The 27,029-nt window shown below is 47.4% G+C and overlaps 1 protein-coding gene across 2 annotated transcripts in view; it reads left to right on the forward strand.

Annotated features, from left to right (window-relative positions):
• The window catches only part of MED12 (mediator complex subunit 12), a 34,141-nt gene extending 8,069 nt beyond the window's left edge, over nucleotides 1-26,072 (forward strand). Inside the window, exons 15-44 of one of the 2 annotated variants that reach the window (XM_054995927.1) lie at nucleotides 54-227; nucleotides 1,400-1,544; nucleotides 1,705-1,823; nucleotides 1,934-2,077; nucleotides 2,722-2,885; nucleotides 3,163-3,294; nucleotides 5,357-5,584; nucleotides 5,708-5,852; nucleotides 7,785-7,905; nucleotides 8,064-8,165; nucleotides 9,022-9,135; nucleotides 9,302-9,456; nucleotides 10,099-10,278; nucleotides 10,923-10,994; nucleotides 11,220-11,374; nucleotides 11,461-11,622; nucleotides 11,727-11,838; nucleotides 12,302-12,391; nucleotides 12,751-12,860; nucleotides 13,319-13,454; nucleotides 13,799-13,960; nucleotides 14,255-14,632; nucleotides 15,211-15,361; nucleotides 17,626-17,825; nucleotides 18,228-18,305; nucleotides 19,658-19,872; nucleotides 20,950-21,121; nucleotides 22,491-22,658; nucleotides 22,749-22,830; nucleotides 24,414-26,072. In XM_054995927.1, the coding sequence (XP_054851902.1) occupies nucleotides 54-227; nucleotides 1,400-1,544; nucleotides 1,705-1,823; nucleotides 1,934-2,077; nucleotides 2,722-2,885; nucleotides 3,163-3,294; nucleotides 5,357-5,584; nucleotides 5,708-5,852; nucleotides 7,785-7,905; nucleotides 8,064-8,165; nucleotides 9,022-9,135; nucleotides 9,302-9,456; nucleotides 10,099-10,278; nucleotides 10,923-10,994; nucleotides 11,220-11,374; nucleotides 11,461-11,622; nucleotides 11,727-11,838; nucleotides 12,302-12,391; nucleotides 12,751-12,860; nucleotides 13,319-13,454; nucleotides 13,799-13,960; nucleotides 14,255-14,632; nucleotides 15,211-15,361; nucleotides 17,626-17,825; nucleotides 18,228-18,305; nucleotides 19,658-19,872; nucleotides 20,950-21,121; nucleotides 22,491-22,658; nucleotides 22,749-22,830; nucleotides 24,414-24,457 (4,410 nt within the window). In that variant the 3' untranslated portion in view covers nucleotides 24,458-26,072. Of the gene's footprint in view, nucleotides 1-53; nucleotides 228-1,399; nucleotides 1,545-1,704; nucleotides 1,824-1,933; nucleotides 2,078-2,721; nucleotides 2,886-3,162; nucleotides 3,295-5,356; nucleotides 5,585-5,707; nucleotides 5,853-7,784; nucleotides 7,906-8,063; nucleotides 8,166-9,021; nucleotides 9,136-9,301; nucleotides 9,457-10,098; nucleotides 10,279-10,922; nucleotides 10,995-11,219; nucleotides 11,375-11,460; nucleotides 11,623-11,726; nucleotides 11,839-12,301; nucleotides 12,392-12,750; nucleotides 12,861-13,318; nucleotides 13,455-13,798; nucleotides 13,961-14,254; nucleotides 14,633-15,210; nucleotides 15,362-17,625; nucleotides 17,826-18,227; nucleotides 18,306-19,657; nucleotides 19,873-20,949; nucleotides 21,122-22,487; nucleotides 22,659-22,748; nucleotides 22,831-24,413 lie in introns of both variants that reach the window. The other variant, XM_054995926.1, reaches the window with a different exon arrangement.
• The last annotated feature ends 957 nt before the right edge of the window (nucleotides 26,073-27,029 follow it).

A 27,029-nucleotide genomic window follows, 5' to 3' on the forward strand; every position in this document is an offset into this window, starting at 1 on the left:
GTAACGTTCCTTCCATGCCACTTTACCAAATGGTCTTCCTTGTCTCTTCCTAGATGTTTTCTCCTCCCATGCACTGTGAATCCAAGGCCAGCCCTTCTCCTGAGAAACTGAATTCTGAAGAGAACAAGACTCTTGCCCTTCTGAAAGAAAAACTTGCAGGAATGCTTGCACCACTCTACGAACAGCCACGACACATCCAATATTCCACACACTTCCCCATCCCTCAGGTAGGAGAGAAGCTGGCCCATGGCTTGGTTTGCCTGAGAACAGGGTTCTGTAGGTAATAGTTCTTAGCAGTGAAACTGGTTGGCTTCCTTTTTCTGACTTGTGGACTTCATGTTCAGTTTGTGTTGGTCTCTTCATGCCTTTAAAGGCTTAGAAAACCGTTGTGGATTTAAAAGAAGTCTGTTCAGTATTTAATATCATAGGAATTCCTCTTCATTGCTTCCATGATGATGAGATTCTGCCATTTTCCTATTGCCCTTACTTTTGGGGATATGTAGTATAGCTGCTATAACATGTATCAGTCATCTGGCTTCATGACAGGGCTTATGTCACTGTGTTCCAGGAGAAGATAGTGTGCTATGAGGAATAAAACTAAAGGCTCTTCAGAGTCCCAGTACCTACCTGTGGAAGAAGTTGCCTGCTGCTCTTCTATTATACACTGCTCTGGCCTGTATAGCATCTATCTTGGGTGTAGTACTATGGCATCTCCACAGTGGGCATGAGAGTCAGTGTAATCTAGTGGTTAGAATATTGGAGTAGAATCTGGGAGACCTGGGTTCAAATCTCCACTCTGTCACAAACTTCACTGAATGGCCTTTAGGTCAGTCTAGCCTGTCCCACAGAGTTATTGTGAAAACAAAATGAGGAAAGCAGAACCATGGATGCCACCCTGAGCTTCACGGAGAAAAGGCAGGATAAAAATGTGATTGTTTGTCGTGATTACTCCTGATGCAAGCACACAGCAGAATTGCTTGCCATCAGCAGAGACTGCCTGTTACATCACTGCCTGAGCCTACACCAGATTGCTTCCTTCTAGTGAGGAAGCAAATCCAGATCAGTGACATGCAGAAATGTAGAAGGCTGGTTTTAAAAAGTAAAGGTGTTTTGCAGTGACAATGAAGTGTCCAGTTCACATTCAGGAATCAACAAGTCCTTCCATTGTCAGGTTTGAGAAACGCTACTCTTTGCACTGCAGCAGCAGTGCAGTATTGCTAATGATAATTTTTTAAATAGAGGATATTCACCCATCTTGGCCCCCATGATGCTTTGCATTCCCTGCCCTGATGCCCTTTGAGCTGCTGATGTAGGTAAGAGTATCTTGCGTCGGTAGTGGAGAATCTTACAATGTGGCAGCAGCTGACCCTCGTCTCTCCTTTTATTTCTGGATCCTCAGGAGGAGTCAAGTAGTCATGAGTGCAACCAGCGGCTGGTGGTCCTCTTTGGCGTTGGGAAACAACGTGATGAGGCTCGGCATACTATCAAGAAGATAACCAAAGACATCCTTAAGGTGTTAAACAGGAAGAGCACAGCAGAGACAGGTCTGTGAAATAGCTGCCTGCAACCTTGTCCAAATTCTGTACATAGACCGTTAAGGTTATCTGTTTGGGGAGGCGGGATTGGGAGAATAGGGGTAAAGTGTTTTGTTCTTTTGGATAGGCTAATACTAACGGTCTGTTGGATTTTGTCTGGCTTTGGCAGGGGGAGAGGAAGGCCAAAAAAGGAAGAGGAATAAGCCAGAGGCCTTCCCAACTGCAGAAGACATCTTTGCAAAGTTCCAGCACCTTTCTCACTTTGACCAGCACCTTGTCACCTCTCAGGTATGTGCCCTGTAAGCAACACCATCAGCCGTTGCTATTCATGTCTTCATTCATGTTCATTCTGGTAGTTTGCTGCCAGGCAGCTGTGCTTCATGGTTTCTCCCGTGCAGGTATCTCGCAATGTCTTGGAGCAGATCACCAGCTTTGCCTTAGGGATGTCGTACCACCTGCCTTTGGTGCAGCATGTCCAGTTCATCTTTGATCTGATGGAGTATTCACTCAACATCAGCGGACTTATTGACTTTGCTATCCAGGTATGCATCTTGGGAACTGAGTAATGAGATTTAAAAAAAAAAATTAGCTCACCTAACTTGGGGGAATATGTGGTAAAAATATTTCTGTTTTTCTGGTACTGGCCCTAAGACAAACTTAGTGGTTGGCTAGATTTAGAACCACTAAGACAAGTGGATGGTCAGTCCACTGTATGGTAGTGTGTGGAAAACAGTGTGTGGTAATGCTCTCCACACCTCTCCAGGTAGCTCGTTCTGCTCAGATGTATTCTGTAACCAAAAATGTCCTTGCTCAGGCTGAAATGGAGCAGACCAATTTGTAGGAGGGTAGAAACACACATTCAAGTGATGTTATTAAACTGCTTGCTCTTTCTAATGGTCTTGCAAGAAGAGTATCAGAAATGTCTTATAAGATGGGTATATTATTCCCACTTTAGAAATAATTGGTATCCAGTAAGCTGTGTTGAGTGAATGGGGACCAGACAAATTTTGATTTCTGAGGGCCATGCTGCCCTTTCTCTGTAAAACCTCCACTGCAAATCCCCACATCACCCCTGTGCCCCTGTCTATCCACAGGCTTAGAAGTGGGAGGAGAGAACTAGCTGGCGCCATCACTTACACCCCCCTCCTCAATTTCCTCTGAATCTTCTCTAATATTGTGATCATAGTTACTGAATGAGCTGAGTGTGGTGGAGGCGGAGTTGTTGCTGAAGTCCTCTGACCTGGTGGGAAGTTACACCACAAGCCTGTGCCTCTGCATTGTGGCCGTGTTGCGGCATTATCATTCCTGCCTTATTCTCAACCAGGACCAGATGGCCCAAGTCTTTGAAGGGTAAGGCATCTTTGCTGTTGCTACTGCAGGGCAGGGGGATACCTTTCAGACTGTGGGCTACTGTTATGAGCCATCTTTGGGCCAAGCGGTCCCAGTCTTTGTGCTGGGGATCTTTTTCTCAAGGCTACCAAGGTTCTTTGTCTCTCAGAGCTTTGTCTCTATGGAAGTTTTGCCATCCTAAATGTGGAGTAGGACTCTCCACTAGGGATCATACTTGGAGTTGGGGGTTGATTCTGCATTCCTCCTCCCCATTGCCATATCTCTTTTCCACATGCAGGCTGTGTGGGGTGGTAAAACATGGCATGAACCGCTCTGATGGATCTTCTGCAGAGCGCTGCATCCTGGCCTACCTCTATGACCTGTACACATCCTGCAGTCACCTCAAGAGTAAATTTGGAGAGCTGTTCAGGTGAGCACAATTCTGGATGAAGGGGTTACATTCTGATACAAACTTCCACAAAAGAGAAGATAGCAGTTTAGAACCACTAAGCCAAGCGGATGATCAGTCCACTGTATGGTGAGTGTGTAGATTGTTAGAGAAGGAACCCAGGATTTTAAATATTTCAACCACAAACCAAGTGCTATATACTGTAATTACATAAATGTTCAGTATTCCAAATTTCCCTTTTTTGGAAGACCACTGGTTATTAGTAGTCCTTCCTTCATTGTTCATTATCTGTTTTAGCTAGATTCCTTTTTGCGTATACGTGGGCATACTTGTTTAGATGACCATTCCAATCAGCATTTATTTACTTAAAATATTTATCTGCCACTTTTCAATCCCAATGGGTCCCCAAGGTGGCAAACATCAAAATATTAAATAATTTAAAACGGTGAAATAACATTTTAAATGTATACATAAATACAGTAAGAATATACAGACATAAAAACAAACTCACACACAGAACCAGGGAGGAGAGACAGTAAGAGTTTACTATGGGTAAAAAAAACCCTTCATCTGCTGGGGGAAAACAATGACAGAGCAGGCCAACAGAGGGAGTCCTAAAGTTTGGGCACCATGACTAAGAAGGCCCTTTCCTTGGTTGCCATCCATCTAGCCTCAGATGGCGGGGCCACCTGAAGCAAGGCTAGTTTCATATGGGAGAAGGCAGCCCTTAAGGTATGCTGGTCCCAAGCCATGTAGGACCTTAAATGTCAATGCCAGCACCCTGAATTGGGTCTGGAAACAAATTAGGAGCCAGTGTAGATGGAACAAAACTGAAGTGATACGGTTCCTATGACCCACTCCAGTCAGCACTTTGGCTGAAGCATTCTGTTTCCAGACAGTCTTTAAGGGCAGCTGCACATAGAGCACATTGCAGTAGCTAGATGTCTTTGTTAGGCAGGAGTCCTGGTGGTCGACCACTACGTCTGATCTTGCAGTGTTGGTCTCCATCAAAGTGGGTACTTGGCCCAACTATATAGTTCAGTCGACTATCATTACAGCCTACATGGTGATCACCTTTCATAGAGAGCCCTGGCCCTGTTTCCTTTTTATGGTAGTTGACTATTTTTCTTGCTTATTCTTTCAAAGGCTGAACTTTAGGAAGCTCCCCTGCAAGGTTCAGCAAGATTCAAAGTTGCATAGTCAACACATTTTGTTATTTAGGCTAAGGGATGTTTTTAAGGCTTGTCTTCCTCTGGAGGTCAGAGGCCCTTTCTGAGGAAAAAAACACAAGATTGCACAGTCAGCAACTCACTTTCTAAATTGAACTGTTAGTCATCCATATGATGTTCCTTTGTCTTGCTCACCCTCTGTTGCATGTGCTCTCTTCCTCTCTCTCTGCCTGTGCTCTGTAACCCCAGGACCTTGGTGCCTGTCTTCTGTCTTCCTGAAAGCAAAGCCACAAGCCAGCCATGCACAGACATACATATCAATACATCTGATGTAATTTGATTATTAGTTTAATTGGATCATTAGCTAGATTTATAATCCTTAATAAGCTATGACCGTATTAGTCTCCAAGGCCCAAGTAAGCACTGAGTCAAAGACCATCTAATGCAATTCCGTGCTGCTAGGCAACACTCTTAATGCCCCCAGTCTGGCAGCCTCTAGAATCCAGTGTGCCAAAAGCAAAAAGAAGATGCCTTTCCTAAGCAAATTCCTCAAGATGTTTTGTATAAGCAAGCGACTAGCCAAGTCATGTCCCGAGCAAAAACCTACAGTGCCATTGGGATATATTATAAGGTAGAGTCATGTCCTCCATAGTAGTGTCAGTCCCCTCTTCTGTGGATGCTGCAGACTCTGTAAGAATTGCCTCTCTTACATCTTTTTCTCAAGCACCTAGGGAAAAAGATGCCAAACACCCATCAATGATACTGGTTTCCCAAAGGGAGATTCTGGGAGAGAGCCAGCCATGCTAAGTTGCATCTCTCAGAATGGAATGTGTCCAGATGCTGTTGGTGGGTGTAGGGAGCCTGGCAGAGACTATATTTGCTGAAGCTTCTCAACTACCATCTTTCCATCCCAGCGACTTCTGCTCCAAGGTGAAGAACACCATCTACTGCAACGTGGAGCCATCTGACTCGAACATGCTGTGGGAGCCTTTGTTCATGATTGACACTATTGAGAACCCGTCTGCTCACAACTTTACCTACACCAACCTGGGCAAGAGCCTCACAGACAACCCAGGCAACCGCTACAGCTTTGTGTGCAACGCACTCATGAACGTGTGTGTTGGGCACCATGACCCAGATAGGTGAGTGCCAGAATGAGCTGGGCTTAGACGAGGACACCCAGAGGGCATGCAGTGGGCCTCTGGGGTGCAACTAGGCCCAAGCCAGTGGCCAGATGTGCTGATGATGCTTCTTTTTGTGCACAGGGTCAATGACATTGCAATCCTCTGTGCAGAGCTGACGGGCTATTGCAAGTCACTCAGTGCCGAGTGGCTGGGTGTGCTGAAGGCTTTGTGCTGTTCTTCGAACAATGGGACCTGTGGCTTCAATGACCTCCTCTGCAATGTGGACGTAAGGGCCGCCTGGGGCTGGATCTTTAGATGGGAGAGGGAGAATGTAGGATGGCACACAGATGACGAAGTGACATAAGCCTTGGGAAGTGGGATATTGAGAGTTGGCTGCTGAAAAGGTAGCATAGGAAGCCTAAGGATTAGCTTGACCAGAATGGCAGTGTGTGTTGCTAAATTACAGTAACACAGGCAGTATGCTTGTTTGAAGAGAGTTCCTGTCTGAGGAATGTTTAATTCTCCTAAAAAGTTCCTTAGCTAGAAATACTAGCCTTCCCTGCCTTGTCTTCCTGACATTTTGGCCTAAATCTTTGCAGACTCCATGCCTACTAGGGGTCTCCCAATAAGCCATGTCTTCTATCTCTTGTGCAAACCCCCACGAAGGCCTTGCTTTTTAGTCTGCTTTTTTCATCCTAGTAATTAATCTTAATAGCTAGAAAACAAGGCATACGGTGATGAATGAAGTTATTGGAGACTATCCGCGGAGTTCCTCCACTACCCCTGCAAAAATAAAATGAATGTAGATTATAAAATTTAAGAGGGAAATGAAATAAGCTGGGGGAAATCTCTTTAGAAAACCCCTTTTCTAGCCCACTTTTTATTGAGTAGTGGCTTGAAGCAGGTGAAGGAGGTTCTTCTCCCTCATCTAAACAGGGCCATTTCTGCTGAGCATCGTATATTTGAATAGTCAATTGGCCCTGATCGGAAGATACTTAAATCCAGAGACTGGAACCATGAACAGACAAGACAGATCTTCCTGCACACCTGAAAAATGTCCCAGGTTTGCAGAAAAATCTGAAATTAAAAAAATACATGGGGGTGTAATAAAAAAACCCAAAATGTTAAAAAGAGCACTTGTAGCTTTAACCATAAGTCCTCAGTGGCTGTTGTGCGGCAACTATAACAGTTTAGCCAGAAATCCAGGCTTGGTTTCAGTCAGTAAAAGGCAGAGGGAGGGGAAGGGCCAGTTGCGCTGTTTGGGCTTTTGAGGGATGAATCATTGGGCCGTGCATAGAAACAACCAGCAGGCAACTTGATACCACATGATTTGGATAACTCACCCAGGTTCAGCTGCTTGCTACTGTTCAACAGCAGCCCTCCCTCCCTGCCCCCCCCCCACACGCACCAAAAAGCCAGTGTAGTGTAGTGGTTGGAGTTTCAGCGAAGGATTTGGGAGACCCAGGTTTGAATCACCACTCTGCTATGGAAGCTTACTTGGTGACTTTGATCAGTCACACACTGTCAGCCTAACCTACCTCTCAGAGTAATAGTAAGAATAATATGGAGGCAAGGAGAATAATGTAAGCTGCTTTGGGCCCCCTTTGTGGAGAAAGGCAGTATATAAAGGAGTATAAGTGAAGATGGGGTTAGATAAAAGATATGTTGTTCTGTGGGCTTGAAGGAGAGAAGGACATAGGCAAAGGCTTCCAGGAGGAAGGAAAGAGGGAATAGTGTGGGGAAGGGGATACAGGGAAAAGTGAAGTACCCCCAGCAAGTCCTTGTAGGTTCCCCACCACGCAAATGGGCCCGGCTCAGCCAGCTCTACATAAGTGGGCCATAGGGGAAAGGCTGCCTGGGTTGGGGAGATGAAGATGGGGGTGGGAGGTAGACAAAGGTGGGTGAGGAGAGAAAGAAGCAGGAAAAGGGGGAGAGGCTATGGGAGGGGGGGTCAGGGAAGGGAAAAAAGAACATTGGGGGAAGGGAAAGTGAGGTGCCCCTCACAAGTCCTTGTGGGTCGCCTCTTAAGGTTCTAATGACACAGTGGGCACCTCCGCTAGGCCCCAAAGGATGGTTGTCACTTTGGAAATGTTTTCCCTGCCAGAAACTGTGGCAGGGTACTTGGACCATTGATGAACAATGCTGCTTCGAGGTAAGTAACATTGTCTTCCTTTTAACCCAGCTGTGCCCTTCTTCTCCTCTTCCTCCTTTCTGGCAGGTGAGTGATCTATCTTTCCATGACTCCCTTGCCACATTTGTGGCCATCCTCATTGCTCGCCAGTGTCTTCTCCTTGAGGACCTGATCCGCTGCGCTGCCATCCCCTCACTGCTCAATGCTGGTGAGTGCCAGCCTTGAGATGCTGGACCCTTGTGGTGGGAGAGGGGCCAAAGAGGGGCCTCAGTCGGGCTTGGCAGGCTGTCCTGCAATGATGGCTGGCCCAGTCTGAAGGTGCAGCATAGCTCATCAGTGACTTGACCTTGACCTTTCTATCTGCAGCCTGCAGTGAGCAGGACTCTGAGCCTGGAGCCCGCCTGACCTGCAGGATCCTTCTGCATCTTTTCAAGACCCCACAACTGAACCTATGCCAGCAGGATAGCAGTAAGTGTCCACTGTCTGCCAGCATGCTCTGTTCAGTCTGTCCTCATCTGTATCCTTCCATCATCTAGAGAATGCTGCTGGCCCCAGTGAGGCTTCCTAAGGCTCAATTGATTTGTAGCCCTCCTGCTTCCAGTCTACCTTTCTCTCCCTCCCCACCTTGTCAGGACAGAGCATTTCTCATGTACCCCATTCATGCCTTTTCCCAGTCTCTGCATTCTCTACCTTTTTTCTTCCCACCCCCACTTATTACCCTTCTGTCCTATCTCTTGGTATGATCAGGGCTTCAGCGGGTGGCATCCCTGCTACCCCATGATCAGTTTCCTCAAACCAGTTACAGCCTGCTTACCACTTTAGTTTTGCCAATCTCTTCCTCTGGTGGAGGATCAGGCATTGACTATTTTCTTTCCAGAACTGCCATATGGTGCCTCTTCACAGCATGCACTTACCTTAATGGAATTCTGTGCTGTATGATGTGATGATGGCTTTTGGTTAACCCAGATACGTAAAGGAGAGGTCTGCCAATGGCTCTGAGACATGACAGATGCTGGGAGACAGACAGTAAAGGAGGACTGTTGCCTTCCTGTCCTGCATGTGAATTTTCCAGGGGCAGCTGGCAGGATGCTGTTGGAGACAGGATGCTGAACTAGATGCAGAAGAGCTTCCTTTAGCTCTCAGCATGTGTGCCCTTTGGAAGGCTGAGCACCACAGCTGGATCTGATCAGTGTATGGGCTACTCCTTTGCTTACCAGCTGCCCCCAGGAGCACTGCTGTTGGATACTTTTGTTGCTTGGGTTGCACCTTCTGCCAGTGCACAGTTGGTAGCTCTTGCCTTCTTTGCTTTGTGACTTCCTTATAGGCAAGCCTTCGGTGGGCATCCGCTCCTCCTGTGATCGGCACTTGCTGGCTGCTTCCCAGAACCGGATTGTGGATGGTGCCGTCTTTGCTGTCTTGAAAGCTGTCTTTGTGCTGGGTATGTGCCTGGACAGGCTGATAAGTGTGGGGAAGCCCTTGATGGGGATGCAAACAGATGATGATTCTATAGGATGATTCTATAGAATCTATAGTTTAGAGGTACAAGTGAGTGGGGCCCTTATATATGGGTCATTGCTGCGAGTGACCCTGAGTTCTGGTTGCAGGGGATGCTGAACTAAAAGGTTCTGGCTTTTCCCTCCCGGGAGGGGTGGACGATCTCATAGAAGATGACAAGAAGCCTGCGAGCCGGATGATCTCCATAGAGACAGCCAGCCTGGATATTTATGCCAAGTTTGTCCTAAGGAGCATCTGCCAGCAGGTGAGTGTGCTGGGTTTTGTGCCTCTATCTTCCCATGCAGTGGGACTGATGACAAGTCACAGTGGCAGCTGGAGTTCTTACACTGCGTTGGGCATCTCTGATCTCTTGTTAGACCCCTGGAAGTGAATGGAGCAGGGGACTGCTCTTCCTCCCCCACCATTTGTTTGTTCTTCATTACTTTTGGTAAAATCTTAACCTAGGGAATATATCTACTTTGGCTGTAGAGAGAGAAGCCAGTGGAAGGAGCCTTGGGTCCTTTCTATCTTCAGTCCAGTCACTGCAATGACTAGGTGGAGTGTGCTGCTAGCCTGCTGGCCTCATGGTTCTGATAACCTAGTTGGTTCGCTGATGTATGTAGGTTAGGTTGATGCTTAAGCTGTTAATATAGGTCAAAGCTAGAATGAGGCCTGACGTTTCTTTAAATAGACCACCGAAGTATGCTATCTTCTTGCACACCAGTTAGTCCACAGAGGGTTCTTCTGTCATCTCAGCATGCCTCGCTGCACCTGAAACAGCAACCAGTGCAGACTGCAGAAGAAGAAGCTGGGCATGTTGTAGGCTTTGCAGGGTGAACATCATAAGCCTAAAGGCTCCCCAGGTGAACTGGGTACCACCATACCTGTGAGTATTCTTTGCCTGCAGGAGTGGGTAGGTGAGAGATGCCTGAAATCTCTTTGTGAAGACAGCAATGACCTCCAGGATCCTGTCCTGAGCAGTATCCAGGCCCAGAGGCTGATGCAACTGATCTGCTACCCACACCGGTTGCTTGACGACGAGGAGGGCGAGAATCCGCAGCGCCAGAGGATAAAGCGCATTTTACAGGTCCTAAGTCACTGGGGTTTCCCATGCAGATACTGGCTTCTGGGGAAGTTTATCATGTGGGGAAGGGTTTGTTTTTATGTGTGTATTTTGTGATTGCATGGTCACTCTGCCCTGGTTTGACAGGGGAAGAAAAAATAAGCTTCTTGAGATATTCATCACTTTAGACAAGTTTCGAGTCCTCAAGGCTTTGAAGATAGGTTTGAAAGTAGGTGGGAAATAGTTTTTGAAATGTCAAAAGCTGCAAAATGTACTGAGCAGGATATCGGGGGTGTGAGGGGAATTCAGTATTCTGGCATAGCTCTTTGTGTTCCCACCAAATGAGCAGTAACAGAATAAATATGGAAAGTAATTATATGCATTTTTGCCTAATACGTATAATTTTTGCCGGCTACAGAATTTGTTCTTCAATTCAGCACAAATACTTTAAAAATTTGCATATGTGAAATAACTATGTTTTACTTCGTAGCTATTGTGGGGATGGATGGAGAAGTCCAGAGGACAGGTGGAAGAATGGGGTGTGAGGGAGGGGTGGTCTGGCTTTGGTGGAACCTTAAAAGGTTCCAGGAAGTTCAGCTTCACACTCTGGAGAGTGGAGGAGAGACATGAACAGATGAATGATGGCAGCTTGTCTGTGCATGTTGCAGAACTTGGACCAATGGACAATGCGGCAGTCACTGCTCGAGCTTCAACTCATGATCAAGCAGACGGCAAACAATGTAAGCAAAAATGTAATGTTTGGGGCAGGACAAATTTGGGATAAGATCCTTTTAGGTCTAACTGTCTGCACAGCTGCTGGTATGGTTCGAAACTGATTCCTCAAAATAGTTTTGATGAGGAGTAAATACTTAACACTGACCCAGGATACAGGAGTTGGGCACATTTGGGCGACTGGGTCCAAGCTGGGTCCAAGTGTCCCAAGTCTGCTCTCTGCCCTTCTGTAGCAGGAAATGAATTCTCTGTTGGAGAATATTGCCAAAGCAACCATCGAGGTGTTCCAACAGTCAGCCGAGACCAACTCTGCCAGCAATGGGATTGTCAGCATTGTCAGCTCTACCAATGTTGTGCCAGCCAGCACTAAAGCCAAGCCCATCCTCAGGTTAGTCTGTGCAAAAGCCAGGAGAGGGGGTGCTTGCAGGGTCTCAGGAATGACCTGACTCTTCTCTCTTTTCTGCTTGTCCCCAGCTCCCTGGAGAGATCCGGTGTATGGCTGGTAGCCCCTCTCATTGCCAAGCTCCCAACCTCAGTGCAAGGCTACGTGCTGAAAGCTGCAGGAGATGAGCTAGAGAAAGGGCAACATCTGGGCTCTTCATCTCGCAAAGAGCGAGACCGCCAGAAACAGAAAAGGTAAGGGATGTGGAGGAGGGCAGGTTAGAGCGGGGCGGGGGGAGAGTGGAGAGGCACCTCAGCCAATGCCTAGCACTGCTCACGTCTCCCCTTCCCACTTACAGCATGTCCTTGCTGAGCCAGCAGCCTTTCTTGTCCCTGGTGCTGACATGCCTGAAAGGCCAGGATGAGCAGCGGGAAGGCCTCCTCACCTCCTTGTACAGCCAAGTCCAACAGGTAGGCACTGTGGTCATGGCAAAGCTTAAGGAGGTCTTCCCCTCTTCCTTAGGATGGCAAGTAAACTCAATGAGGTGGGGGGGAGTAGTTGACTTCTAAACTGAGATGCTGAGCATATGTCCTGTGAATCCTGCTAATTCTCAGTTGTGTTTGGGGTACACAATTTACCTAGGCATATGAGAGAAGTTGTTTGGTTGTCTTCAGAAAAGTTCTCCCACTTGTTGTTAGGTCATCAATCCCAGGACTGAGCCTGGGCATTTGAACAGAATCCAGTGCTTGGAGCCCTGAATATGTTTGTTGCTTCATGAATCCAGTTACAGGGGTGTGCAATGGGGATGACATTGCTCTGACCTTCTCTGAGCAAAAGATGTGTATCTTGTGAGAGGACGCTGCTGGTGTCCCTGGGACATGATCCCAGGCGTGGAGACAGCTGCCAGGCCTCTGTTTCTTCATTGCTCTCTAGATTGTGACCAACTGGCGAGAAGACCAGTACCAAGATGACTGCAAGGCCAAGCAGCTGATGCATGAAGCTCTGAAACTGCGACTTAATCTAGTGAGTAACAAGAGAGCTAGAGGGAGATGGGTTGTCAGTTCTTCCCGCTTTAGGGTGCTGCCACCAAAGGGAATGAGTTGACACAGCCATCGTTTGGAGAACAGTGGCTGCTCCCCTTTGCTGGCAGCAGAGCCATCTGACAAATCTCAGCCTTTCCATCTTGCATAAAGCTTGGCCTTGTGCTTGCAGATGGCTTGTCCTTCAAGGTGAATAGATCTGGCCCATTCAGCTGTGCTCCCTGAGGGAGGGAGATCCCATCTTACTCTCCCTCTTTGTCCAGGTTTTCTGCAGAGCTTGTGCTCATTAAGCTGGCTCCAGTTGTTGCCTCTCCTTTCACTGGCTTCTTCCCTTTTTGCTAGGTGGGGGGCATGTTTGACACGGTGCAGCGCAGCACCCAGCAGACCACCGAGTGGGCTGTGCTTCTCCTGGACATCATCAGCAGTGGCACTGTTGACATGCAGTCCAACAAGTGAGTGTTTGGGGAGAAGAGCCCTCTTTCTGCTGCCACGTCCCCCTAGTCTCCTGGCCAAGCAGATCCCACATTCCTTAGCCGCTATGAGAGAAATGTTCCTGCTTGGCATCTCTACTTCCTGGGCATACTGAGCTATGGGAAATGGATACACTTTGGGTACTCTGAGGCAGGGGAGATATTGAGAATGAAAGCTGTCCCTGTCAGGCAGGAGGACCTGGGCAGAAGGGCTGTGTCAAAGGGACACAGGAGCTGCTTGTCTCAGTGCTGGAGAAGAAAGGGCGAGGGCTTGGTGCTTGGAGGCCCTCCTGCATAATTTGGCTCTGTACTGGGAGTGTGGCATGGATGGACTGCGTGGAGATGGTAGCTTTCCTGCCTTTTGAAAGGACAGGTCAGGGCTGGTGTGCAGAGACAACAGGGCCTTTTCTTGACTGCTTTTTTCTCACTCAATCCTGCAGTGAGCTCTTCACCACAGTCTTGGACATGCTGAGTGTGCTCATCAATGGCACGCTGGCTGCAGACATGTCCAGCATCTCACAGGGCAGCATGGAAGAGAACAAGCGTGCTTACATGAACCTGGTCAAGAAGCTCCGGGTAAGGCAGTGTCCCTAATGAGAAAGAAGTTTAGAAGTTTAGAAGATCTGTTTGCATCATGCAAGCCAAGCTGCTTTGTATTTATGCTGATGTTTGTGCATATATTCCTCTTCTTGCCCACCCCTCTTTGCCCCAGAAGAGAGAATTGGGGGAGTGCTACCTTTCTGCAGGCGGTGGATTAAATGGCTCTTTGGTCCGCGTAGTCAATCTGTATGCAGGAAGATGTGTTGGCTTTTAACATGAGGGGATGGTGGAGCCTCAGCAGTGCTGATGGGGTGGACTTGGTGCATCAATCAAAGCACCCTTCTGTCTCCCCCCCACAAAAACCTTCTTTTCCTCTGCAGAAGGAGCTGGGTGACCGCCAGTCTGACAGTCTAGAGAAGGTACGCCAACTGCTTCCCCTGCCTAAGCAGACTCGGGATGTGATCACCTGTGAGCCTCAGGGCTCCCTCATTGACACCAAAGGCAACAAAATTGCTGGTTTTGACTCCATTTTCAAGAAGGAGGCAAGTAGTTCCATGCAGCCCCCACGCCTTGTCCTCTGAATATATTGCTTCATTGGTATCTGCAGGAAGAATGTCCCAGGTGTCCAGCTGGGTGGCTGTACATATGCTGGAAGGAAATAGAATCACTCTTAAAGCCCTGTAGGAGAATGAAGAAGGCTTAGTGATGATGCAAGGTAGTTTCCATGGCCCACTGAGCAACGGATGGTGCCTGGGAGCAGGGAGAACCAGGCTCTCACTGTCTTTCCTAGATGCTCTTGGCTGACCTTTCTGTCTTCTTCCTTCTCCCATTCCCAGGGTTTGCAGGTATCCACCAAGCAGAAGATTTCTCCCTGGGACCTGTTTGAAGGCTTGAAGCATTCTGCCCCACTGTCTTGGGGTTGGTTTGGGACAGTGCGGGTGGATCGCAAGGTGTCCCGCTTTGAAGAGCAACAGAGGCTGCTGCTGTATCACACACACTTGAAGCCTAAACCCCGTAGCTATTACCTAGAGCCACTGCCTCTGCCCCCAGAGGAGGAAGAGCCCCCCACACCTGTGGCCTTGGAGCCAGAGAAGAAGCCAGTAGAGCCAGTCAAGGTGGAGAAAGCCAGTACCAATTCTGCCAGTTCTTCTGCAGAACCCAAGAAGAAGCCGAGCAAGAACAAGAAACGGGCCCAAACTGCCAACAAGAATGAGGTGAGGGGGCTGTTGCACCCCAACCCCACTCTTAGTGGCACTGACAAGGCTACTGCTGCTTGAATGGTTTCCCTCAGCGGCCATTAAAATGTTGTTCCAGCCCCTCTGCTTCAGATTTGTTGGATACTGTATTGAACAGCCAACTCCTGTCTGTGTAACCTAAACATTCCCAGGCGCTGCAGCTGTGGGTCCAGACACACCTTCACAGATTGTGTGCAGGACCTCTGTGCTTTCACCTGCCTCTGCATATCAGAGGTAGCAAGCTGGATGCTTACAGTGAAATAAGAGTGATGTGACTTGAGGGCCTCTGAGTTACCCGGTGATTCATTCCTTCTCTTTGAACTCACTTCAGACTAAAGTTCATTCCTTGATTATTTTTTTTTAATAAAGTCATAATTTGGGGTGGGTGGCAGGTTACCCTTGGCCAGCAAGCTCTCAGTCATGGGAGATCCCCCTGCTCATCTGTATGCTCGGTTGCTTACCCTCTCTTCTGTCACCACTATTCTAAATCTGGCCCCATTGGGCATCTCTGCTGGTTCTGCTATGCGTGCTGCTTTCTCAGAGTGTTCTCCTTGCAGGACTACATGATGAGCACAAGCCGAGGAGTCTCCTATGCTGGCGGCATGCCCACGGAGCTCCTGCACCATCAGACGGGGAACTCGATGTCTCGGCTGGCCTTTGGGCAATCGCCAGTGGGCCTCTATGCCCAGAACCAGCCTCTGCCAGCAGGTAAATCAGAACTCCTGAGAGTCCCCTTGAACCAAAGTACCAAGCCCATCTTCTCAGTGCTCTAGTTGATAGTTATGCTCGGGTTTTGCCTTGGAAGCCACACTTAGCTGCATGCTTGACAAGTTAGGCAGGGACTGAGGGTGTTCCACATTCCACTTGTAGGCAATGCAGAATCTGATCTGGATGGCAAGGGCTATTTTGTATGTTATGTTTAGGTTTATGTTGTATACACTTACATTGTAATGCTTGTGTTCTAAACACTTGTGCAAATCTGGGTTGCTCTTACAGGGAACTCACAATGGACTACAGTTGCTTGCTGCATGGACCTTTATTGGGAAACGCACACAAAACAGCAAAGTTTCGTTCCTTTTGAAAAATCAAGTTTCAGGTCCTTGGAGACTTTTTAAGATGGTGGTCATTAATTAGCTTCATGGACCACGTGGGGTCTGGGTTGGTGTTCATGTCCTGCCGAGCTCACACTTCCACTACTCTGGTTTCGTTTTTGATGTCTACAATCCCTTTGTAGATTGCCTGTTATTTCTGCAAAACAACTGGCACTTTCCAATCTTTATCTGTTGTTTCTGTCTTAACAACATCATGAGGTTGAAGAGAAGTGGTTTGCACAAAAGGGTCAACTAGTGAGCTTTGTGGTTGCTTAAAAGTTTGAACCTTGATTTCTTATATACAAGCTCATTATTCCAGACAAGCTCATTGTTCACACTGCCCCTTTCCTTCTGTCTGCCTCAAAATATTCCAGATGTTGCAAAATATCCATGTTTTCAACAAGAATAAGTCAGGTGAATTATGAGTTTGGGAAAATGTCTGTTCTGAATGCAGAATTTGTGTGTGTGATGCAGAAGTGGGTGCTGGGAGGCAGTAATGGGCTAGATGAAGGCCAGTAAACTATAGGTCAATCTGCCCAGAGTGCTTTTAAGTAGTGGTAAAACTATTTAAGGAATTGGATTTCATCCTACTCTGGACAGCGCTGCACTCCCTTGAAGTAGCTGGGTTGCAGCTTCTAGATCTGCACCTACGTATGGATACCCAAGTCTCATCCATAGCGTTATGGCCTTTTAAGCAGCTTGAACTGGCTTTTAAACCGCAACCTTACTTTGAAAAGTGAGATGTGGCAGTGGTGGTTCCTGTTCTGGTTACATCTTGGCTAGACTACTGCAGTGGGGCTGTCTTCCAAGTACAATATGGAAACTTCAGAAGCTGCCTGCGGTTCCTGGTTATTTGCATTCTATTTTGCTGGTGCTTATGGAACTTTTGGGCTGTTCGCTTCTGGGCTCAATTCAGAGCACTGATTCTGTTTTGAAGCCCTAAAAGGTCCTGGGACCAGGGGTACTTAAAGCATCACCAGCTCTGGCATGATCTTGCCTGAGTGTTGAGATTTTCTTCTGAGGTCCTGATGTGTGGGCCTGCACCCCCTGAATGAGAGGTGGATAGTCACAGAAGATAGGACCCCTCTTCTGCTGTGACACCTTGCTCTTGGAATGCCCTGTGCCTGGCACCGAACATGTTGACTTTCTTGCACCTGCTGAAAACTTGGCTGTTCTCCCAAGTTCAAGGCTTTAGTCAGCAGCTCCCAGAGTATTTGAACTCTTTGCTGGCCTTTGCCGTGTTAAGCCTGCTTGATTTTGTTATGCTGACATTGGCTTTTCATACACTTCTATTCTCCTCTCCTCTTTTGCAATGTTCTGCTCTGTTTTATTGTTTCCTCGTTTTTAACAGGATTTATTGCAACTTTGTAAAAAATGCATTTGGAGACTTTGGTGTTCATAAATGTTGTTGAATGTTTGGCCCCAAATATAGCTTTTTACCTTGGTGAGAGCCCACGTGATAGCCAGACACTCTTTTTGTGCAAAATAATAGTTCTGCTCAGGTGAACTGCCAGGTATCTTAAGCCATCTCTCGCTTGCATCAAATAATCATTTAATAATCTCTTGTCTTCTTTAGACCAAGTACGTCTAGGTGCTGGTGCCAATTTACACTTAAGTGTAATGTTTTGTACTGTAATGTTGTGTATGTAAATAAGTTTGTGTGTCAGTTTACAAAGTCTATTTTTCTGCATACCACGTGGGTTCCCCAAGTAACTAAAGACTCCTGTCAGTGGTCCTGTTGTGCATCATTTGTCATCCTCATCAGCCAGCTGGTTTGCTATTGGGTTCAGTGATTAAATAAGCAAATGAAGCTGGTTGTACCTGAGTGAAGTTAGTTCTATGCATGAGATGTTCTTGACGTTCTCTTCCCCATCACTGCAGGTGGCCCTCGGCTAGATACCTCTTACCGGCCTGTTCGCATGCCACTGGGCAAGCTGGTTCCAAGCCGGCCCCCCTACACTGGGGTCTTGCCATCAGGCATGAGTAGCATGATGGGAATTGATCCACCTTATAAGCCAGGTGTCTACAGACAACCATCACCTCAAGGGCAGCTCCTCCGCCAACAGTTGCAAGCCAAGCTGGTAAGGATTCCATCGTATATTCTCTGGTCTCTCCCAAGAGAAGTATGAGAACACGGTAGCCCACTCTTCCTCTGTCCTTGGGTTTGCTCTGCCAATAAGGATGAGTGAGCAAGGCATGTGGATCAGAAAGACCATCTAGCAGTCCTTGCATCCTGAAAGGAATGCTGATAGCACAGTGATTCCTTCCTGGATGCAGCATGAGGATTCCTAACTGAATACTGTTGATAAGAGTCATTGGTCCTGCTTTTTCCTAAGGGCAGGCCATGCAGACCAAAATGTCCACATTGTATCTGTCAAGGCTTCTGGGAGATTTGGGGGTGATTTAAGGATTTTTGGGACAGAGTAAGAGGGTCTGGGAGACCGCCATCACTTAGCCATACCTCTCTGCTGTTTTTCTGGCAGAGCCAGGGGATGCTGGGGCAACCGCCTGTACGCCAGATGGCTCCAGCCCCACCCTATGGAGCTGTGCAGCCGTCACAGGTAAGCTGAGGCAGGCGATGGGCAAGCCCCAGAGTCTGTGAAGTCCATCTCCCCACCTGAAATCAATACTCAAAACCTTTGGCCCCTTTGGATCAGATTCATACATTTTTCTCAAGGGAAACTGGAACGAGTTGGTTAAATACTAAAAAAAAAAGGAGCAGACACCTTTTAAGATTCCCATAAAACAAGCTATTCCGGCTTTACATTTAGGTGGGACATGCAAACTTCATGTTCCTACAGTGAAATGTTCCCTTGTTCACTTGACTGTTTCTGGGCATGTGACACGCCTGTCCTAGTTCCTAGGCGTGTTTAATTGCTGCCGCTTAAATAAGCCCAGAAGGAGCTGGCTGCCTCTGAAGAACTCATAGGATGTGGAGAAAACAACAATTCATGAAGTTCTTTAAGGGAAGCCATGACTATTAAACCAACGCAGTGAGGGTATGCCCTCCCCACAACATTTGGGGCTCTGGAGAAAATATGCATGGAGGGAGGGGTTGCTGCCAGTATTACCGCCGTTCCTCCTTGGCTCTGATTTCTCTTGTGTGCCTCCGCATCTAGAGGTTGCCTGTCCTGCAGAAGGGATGCAAGTCAAGCTGTCCTGCTTCTGCTCACATCTTCGCTGTGCAAGTGTTCTAGGCAAGCCCCCATTCATGGATCTAAATAAGTTTCAAGCGTAGAGAAGAATTGGGAGTCTTCCTAATTTTTGTTAAAGTGGTCCTGTGCAATATAAACCACCCACTGGACAGCACAGACATATTAACAATTTAAATTTGAACCTAGAGCCTTTGATATTTCTTTTTTTATGTATACAAAAACATTGGTGTTGAATACAGAGAACTTGTAGCCTATATACAGTTAGCACAGCAAGAATTCTTACAAGCAAGTGCAGGGGAGTTGATGAGATTCTGAGCACAGGAAAGAAGGAACAAAAAATTACAAACATCTCAACCGCTATTCACATGCAAAAGAACCAATTTCCATCCAATTCAGTGTTCCCCGTTTATTACTTTTTGGAATAACAAAGCCCTCTAGCCGCTGCAAATATGAGGTTTGTGTTCTGAATAAGATGATCAAGATTATCATGAATAAATCTTCTGCATTACACAAGCCTCTTAGATATTTAACAATAAAATGCGTACATATAAAAGAGGTGGGGTGGGGTAGGGGGACGATCATTCCTTCCATTGAGTACCTTTTTGGATAGAGACTGGTGTTTATACTTGTAAATAAATAAATATAGTGAGTTGCTAGCTTAGATTTTGTGGTGTTGTGGAGCATCCCCTCTTACCCCAGCTAGTCTCTGCTGACAAAGATGCATGATTTGACACAGAGCTGTGCCTTCTTCCCTGCAGGGCTATACTCCCTATGTCTCTCATATTGGTCTGCAGCAGCACCCCTCCCAGTCCAGCACCATGGTCCCCCCAGCCTACTCAAGCCAGACCTATCAGAACACACATCCAAGCGCCAATCCTGCCTTCATTGACCCTGTCAGGCCAATGCAGAGACCCAGTGGATATGTCCATCAGCAAGCACCTGGATATGGACACACACTCAGCACAGCACAAAGGTACTGTTGGGGTGGAGAGAGATGCATGGCTGATTTTGCGCTGAGATCCCCGTGGTGGGTCTGGAAGATGGTGCGGTGGAGGATGGAGCAAACAAATGATTAGATAAGCTTCCTGTGCAAGCTGCTATAAGAAACAGAAGGCTGAGTTCAGAGTTAGAGTTAGCTCTGTAGAATTGCTTGCTCTCTGTACACACAATAAACTGAGTGTTCACTGGAACCATTTTTACGAGACGTCTTTGACAATTGGAGATTCTGAATGGATTGCCTAGGTCTAGGTCAGGCCAGTGGACTCACTCAGTCAGCAGCTTGGTAAAGCCTTTGTCCTTCCCAGTGTGCTGCAACTCCACCCCCAGCTGGCTGAGGAGGGTGAATCCTACAGGATTGAACCTGTTGGTTCATGCTCAGTTTGAGTCTGGTCGCTTCTATGTGGTTTGGCTCAGTAAAGCGATCCTCCAGGTATAATATTCTGGTCTGGGAATATTGAAGACTGTCTTGTGTTTCTGTCTGTCTTCCCTGTGGTGTGAGTCTAGGAGGATTCTTGTGGAAGAATCCTGACCAAGAGGTCCCCATAGCTCCTGGTCTATGAGTGGAACCTGTGCAACCTGCAGCCGCACTATTCCTCAGGGGTGAACACAAGGGCAGCTGTTACAGTGTGCTGTGGCAATGTTTTATATGTTGCACTGGGCATCGCTCTGACAAACCCATTTTCCCTGTTGAGTGAGTGAGTGAGTGAGTGAGTGAGTGAGTGAGTGAGTGAGTGAGTGAGTGAGTGAGTGAGTGAGTGAGTGAGTGAGTGAGTGAGTGAGTGAGTGAGTGAGTGAGTGAGTGAGTGAGTGGAGCAAAACCTTCCAGGATGGGGGGGGCGGTCAGGGGCAGGATCTTCAAAGGAGCTTTCCATCTCCCCAAAGAATACTCCAGCACATTTCACATGGTTTAAAAAGAGGCCCCAAACAAAATCAGTTTCTGGAAAAATGTCATGCCCTTACAGGAGACCTGAAAACTCTGTGGCTTCTTATCGTTTCCTGGTTCCACTCCAAGATCCACTCAGACATACTTCCCTCTTGTTTCTGGGTACAGGTTTCCTCACCAGTCAATGCAGCAAACTCCCATGATGAGTGGGATAAACCACATGGGCGCACAGGGTGTCCCGTCGGGGATTCGGCCCAGCCAGCTCCTGCCAGATCAGCAGCAGCAGCAGCAGCAGCAGCAGCAATATCTGAGGCAGCAGCAACAGCAGCAGATGCTGAGGGTGAGTCGACCATTGAGCCGAGGCACAGCCTCAGTTCTTGTGCTTCCTGTATGACTTGGTTGGACTCTTCCCTATTTTATTCGTTTAGAAAAAAATTTCATGCTGCCTCGCCAGAAACTTGCCTGAAGCAGCTTACAAATAAAATAAAAAAAACAAGAAGATACATTCCTGCACTATTCTCTTTTCCTGGTTATTGAGCAGGCTGTAATATGTAGCTGAGCTTTCTCTCTTTCTCTAGAGGTTTTGTATCTCAATTTCTTTTTATTTGTTGAGTTGCTCCATAGCTGGAAAAAATATATGTAACAAGTTTAAAAATAGAAATGGATCGTTATCCAATCATCACTGGTGCTGAACTGACCCTATCTGTCCCTTTTGGTTCTGGAAGAAGACGTTAACCTGTGGGTTTTTTCTCACATCTTAAAAACCCTATTTGTATGGCTTTGGGAACTAAGGGAAGCCAGTTCTCTCAGAAGAAATTTTTTTGCGTGAACGCAAGCTGAGAGACAGCTGCCTGAAATGTAATCTAGGGCTGAGTGCAATGTGGCCACAATGAGGCTAAGCTATTAACCCCTGATCGGCCTGCCTGCCAGCCGTCATACTTGACCTTTTCTATGAAAGGGGGCTCAGGTGAGGGGAAGCATCAGGTTCTCTTTTGGCTTCAAGTAGCACAGAAGAACAGCTTTGATAGATCAAACCAAGACTCAGCCTCTCCAAGCTGGTATTCTGTTTCTAGTGATGGTTGGGCAGATGCCTGTGGAAGCTTACAAGCTAGACCTGAAGGTGATGGCCCTGGCCCTTTTCGTTTGTCCCTGCCATTTGGTACTTGGAGATGCGCTAACTTTGTACATGGAAGTTCCATTCAGCTACCTTAGTTAGTAACAAACGTCCATCATCACATCCAGTTGGAACCCTTGGGCTAAGGCACAGTCTGGAAACCTGGGATGGCCTCCTCATTTGTCCCAGCTCTAGCCAAAGTGATCATGTTTTATTGCAATGAAAGACCTTCCACGGAATCTGGAGGTTGTTTCCTCTCCCCGCAGTTCTACAGAGGCAGGATTTCCTGGAGTCTACCAGCCAGTGTGAAATGTGACTTTTACAGCCTTGCTGATTCTGAGAACCAGCATGGTATAGCAGTTAAAGTGTTGTGCTAGGCTCTGGGAGAACCAGGTTCAAATCCCCAGTGTGCCGTGGCAGCTCACTGGGTGACCTTGGGCCAGTCATACCCTCTCAGCCTAACCTACCTCACAGGGTTGTTGCAGAGATAAAATGGAAAGGAGAATTATGTAAGCCACCTTGGGTCCCATTGAGGAGAAAGGCGGGATATAAATAAAATAAATAAAATTCTGTCTTCTTGCCTTGTGTGTAGCAGCAGCAGCAACAGCAGCAGCAGCAACAGCAGCAACCACAACAGCAGCCATCGCAACCTCCACCGCAGCAGCCCCAGCAGCAGCCGCAGGTGCCCTCTGTCCCCCAGCCACAAGCACAGGGCCAGCCTCCTGGCCTGGGGATGCAAGCCCTTGCTCCTCAGCAGCCTATTGTAAGTACGAGTCCTGTCTCCCTTCTCTCAATGAAACTGATGCCCTCCCTTCCTTGTTGCCCTAATGACTTTTCTCCCTTTTCTGCACAGTTCCAGCGGCAGGGCCTCCAGCAGACGCAGCAGCAGCAGCAGACGGCTGCCTTGGTCCGGCAGCTGCAGCAGCAGCTTTCCAGTAAGGCCCGGGTCCCTTCCCCCCAACACCCTGGGTGCAGAGCACCTCTCCGCGTTAATGGTGACCTGGGCAGGGGGATGGAGCTGGACCTCTGAGGGGCTTCTTTGCAGACACAGAAGTTGAACTGCCACTTGGGAAGACTTTCTGAAGAAGACTTGGGAGGGAAAGGGGACAATGGAAGCCGGGGCTGTCTTCAAAAATCTGATGCACGGTCCCCAGTGAGGTCTGCCACTCTACCCCTTTCACAGACTTAACAGTAGGCTCCAGCCCTGGGTCAGTCCCTTGCCCTTTGTTTTTTCTGCATAAGTGATCAGTTGTAGGCACAAACTCTGTGTGGCTCACAAGCCCAAGACAGGCTGAGATGCACTGGAAGATCTCCCTGGCACCAACATGTGAGTGTGTCAAATTCCAGCCCAGGAAAGGTTTTGTGAAGTACTTCTCTTTTACCTTTAGCTTGTAGCCAGCACCCTACCTTTCCAAGGCTAGTTTGAGCCAAAATTCCCTAGAAAAGAGACTTGCCTGAGCTAACAAAGGAGTAGGCTTGAAAAGGGGAAGCAGACCTGAGCTGCCGTAATTTGATCTATTGAGATGCAAAACCAAACCCCCCCCCCCCCCCAAAATCCAGTTTGTGCAAGTTGTAGGGAGAGCAGAGCATGACTATACCTGGAGATGCCGACAGATTCCATATCATGGGTCATGGAAAAGCCCAGACATTGGACTCTGCCCTAGCAAAAACAAAAGAACCTTGGAGCAGAGATTTGAGGCAAGGAGGGGTGCTGGCATGCTGTCTGATCCCTTTCAGAACTGCTGCTTCTTGATCTAGGTTTCACTGAGTTAGTATAATCCCAGGTTTATTTACTTAATTTATTGCCTGCCTTTCTCACTGAGGCTCAAGGCAGATTACAAAATATAACAAACAATTCAGTCATGAGGTGGTTCATGTTAGGGAAAGAATCGCCTTTTGGTAAGCAGCAAGCAACCCTCGTGGCATCATGCAGTGCTTGATGGATTTCCACAACTGATGAGTAGCAAGGTCCTCGTGGTATGCCCTGCTACCTCCCAACAGAGGTGAGATAACTCATACACCACCCTCATCTCCACCACATCCCAGACAACGAGCCATGTGTTTTGGGAAGATGAGCATATCTGCTTCGGCTAGACTGAGGAGCCGAAAGCAGTCAGAAAAGGTGCATGACCACAGTCACGTTCCACTCCCCATGGCAGTCCTTGCCTTGAGGGGTGTTTTATTTTTGGTAGTTAGCTGTTCCCTGATCTGGTGTCCAAAGTACTTCACCTTGTTGACTTTTGCCAGAGACTCCCTGTACATGCAGTGAAGCATATCTGTCAGCAGTTTGTGTAAAGTGCCCACACCAGATATCTGGCTCACGTTCCAGGATTTTGTCTGGCACCAAGGAGTGATCACCTGTCCATTCTCACCCCCTTTCCAAAGATCAGCTGTGTTTTTGCTCTGACTCCTGGCTGCTGGTTCTCAGGAATAGCACACATCCCTGTCGTATCGCTGCTCGCCCTGGTCTCTGTGCCGTAGCGTTCTCAGATTCTAACTTTGTGTTTGGTCTAAACAGATACGCAGCCCCAGCAGAACAGCAACCCCTTCGGACGGTACTGAGGCCCAGCAAGGAGAGAGGCCTTGGTGTGGACTTGAGATGGTCTGTGCCCAGCTGGGCCCAACACCGATCAGCCCCGCCCTCCCTGAGGCACCTGCACTGCAGCAGTGCCCTGGCAGCAGGGGGGGAGGGTTTTATCATGCCGAATGAGTGTTTTTAATCTCCACTTTCTACCAGTGTTTCCAAATCCCGTGTGATTGCTAGAGTCTCCCTTCCCACTTTGATTTCAGGTTTTAATAAGTTTTTAGTATTTTTGTTAAAATAATGACAAAACAAATTGTAAGATTTTATACTTTATTTATACCGGATGAAACCCTCTACCACAGATGTCCTGAGACAAATACAAAGAGCATACTTTCCAGAAGATTCGTGTCTGAAGTGTTGTGGGAACCCCTGATTCCTAGAAATGTGCCTATAAATAGATGCAGTTCAAGTTTGATGCTGGATAAGCGCAGGACAAGTTATGTTCTTCCCTTGTGACTTTTGGACTCACCATCTTGCTAAGGCATGCTAAGGTTGGCACAAATGTTCTCCCCCAAAAGAAGATACTTGCAAGTTAGCATAATGTCCTAGGGATAGTCCAGTGAAACCTTTTCAGTTTCTTTGACTGCTCCTCAAGTATTTGTGTGGGTGTTGGGAGAAGAGCTGATAGCAAGAGTTGCATTCTTCTCTCACGTCCTCTGGTGCTCTCCGTCATATTTTAAGATCCTAATAAGTGCCTTGTAGACAGAGAAGACATCATTTCCTTTAGTAGGGAAACAGTTACTGCTATGGGCAAACAATAGATAATCTGCCAATGGCTCTTAAGACCTTGGAACTGGAGTACACAACTTTTTGGGGCCCAAAGGCTGACACTCACTCGCTTCACATCTACCTTGAAAGATACTGTTGTGCTTAGGAAATTCAAGTGGGAGAGAGATAACGGTTGTGCTTAGTCAAACGCTGTGGGAACATACTGAACCCCAGTGCTGCTGCCAGTGCCTCCAGATCTAAGCTTGGTTGATGGGGGCGGGGTGTGTGTGTGTGCGCAATCCTCCATTCCCAGCAAAATGGTCTGTTGTGCCCCTTGTTTGGTATGCATACTTGGGGTTATCTACTCCTGCCTGGGAGAGAGCTGCTCCAAGCGCCAGCAGCAGCTTGTAACGTTTCTGCTCTGTCATCTCTCTCAACTACTTCTGGTTAACTTAAAAGACAGAATAATGCTACATGTACAGGCCTGACACTCCTGTGGCATACAAGAGGGTTTTCTTTGTCCCCTGGACAGCTAGGGCCTGAACAGGTGGAAGGTGATGAACTCACTAGCTTGTGCCTTACTTCCAAGAGGCATTCTCCATAGTGCGCAGCTTGTGGAGGGGAATGTGGACTCAAAGAAGCTTGGGTCAAGTGGATGCATGATGGGTGCAAAGACTATGCTTGAAGTCACATTCCTGGTGCGTGGAGCAGTTCCTTGCACATCTCTGGAAATTCCTAAGCTACTTTTTTGAAAAGGAAAAATGTTTCTCCCTGGGCTTGCTCAGTCCTGGCCGGCCATTTTCTTAAATGTTCTATCATATTTTTAAGTGCAGATCAATACATCAAGTCAAAAATTTGCCAAAAAGAGAAATAAATCCTGTCATAGATTTCCAAACAGATTACTTGGTAATTTTAAAAAAATGTTATACGAAGGGAAATGGAGTATCACAGAATGGTTAGTGATCAAGAACGCAGATCAATCAATATTTGGATGGCTTTGTAACTTGCAGATAAATGACCAAACTCACATCAGTGACTCTATCTTGCACCTGCCTAAATTCCTGGAGTTTTGATGGGTCAGTTTTCCCATCAAAAATACATCCCAAACTTTTTCTATCTGCTGACCCTCAGAAGGGATGTGATTAACCACCCAGTTTCCTGGTTGGGACAGCTTTGCTGCAGTTAACAAACAGCAAACTGCCGTATGCCCAGTTCTAAGTAACCATTTTTTAAAAATATCGGGGGGGGGGGGTCTTCTGAGATACACCAAGCCCCAATTTTGTTTATTCTTTTCAAAACTACATGTTAGAAGTCATGCACTTTTCACAGCTCCATCATAAAGCTGGAAATATACCCTTCTTTGCAAATTTCTGTATTGTTTTGTTACATCTAATGTCTTCCAGGCTAAGAGCATACGCAGAGCCCTTCTGGATCAGACTTGGATATAGGGTAGAAGGCAGCTGCCTTCCTCTGTTGCTGCCCAAGTTATCCTTGACATCGGCGGAAGGGCTGTCAATTAGTGTGCAGTCATGGGCTTATTAAATGGAGGGAGTGGATTTCCCAGCATGATCTAGTTGCCCATTTAACTCTCACTGTCACCCAAACCCCAAGTTTGCTACGGTTTTTGAGTGCAGGGCCATCCTTTCAGTGAATTATGTGAAATCTGACTGGGCCTGTGAATCTGATCAGAGCAGCTGATGGAGATTTACTCCTCCACTAATGAAAGGAGACGGCTGTGTGCAGAGCTGTATCCTATGGATATCCTACCCTGTCCTTTCCAATTACCTTCTGTGTCCAAGAGTCCCCTCCTCTGCTTGGATCCAGCACACTATCCTTTTCCTT

The sequence above is a fragment of the Eublepharis macularius genome, chromosome 13, assembly GCF_028583425.1.
Source record: "Eublepharis macularius isolate TG4126 chromosome 13, MPM_Emac_v1.0, whole genome shotgun sequence".
Taxonomy (NCBI): Eukaryota; Metazoa; Chordata; class Lepidosauria; order Squamata; family Eublepharidae; genus Eublepharis; species Eublepharis macularius.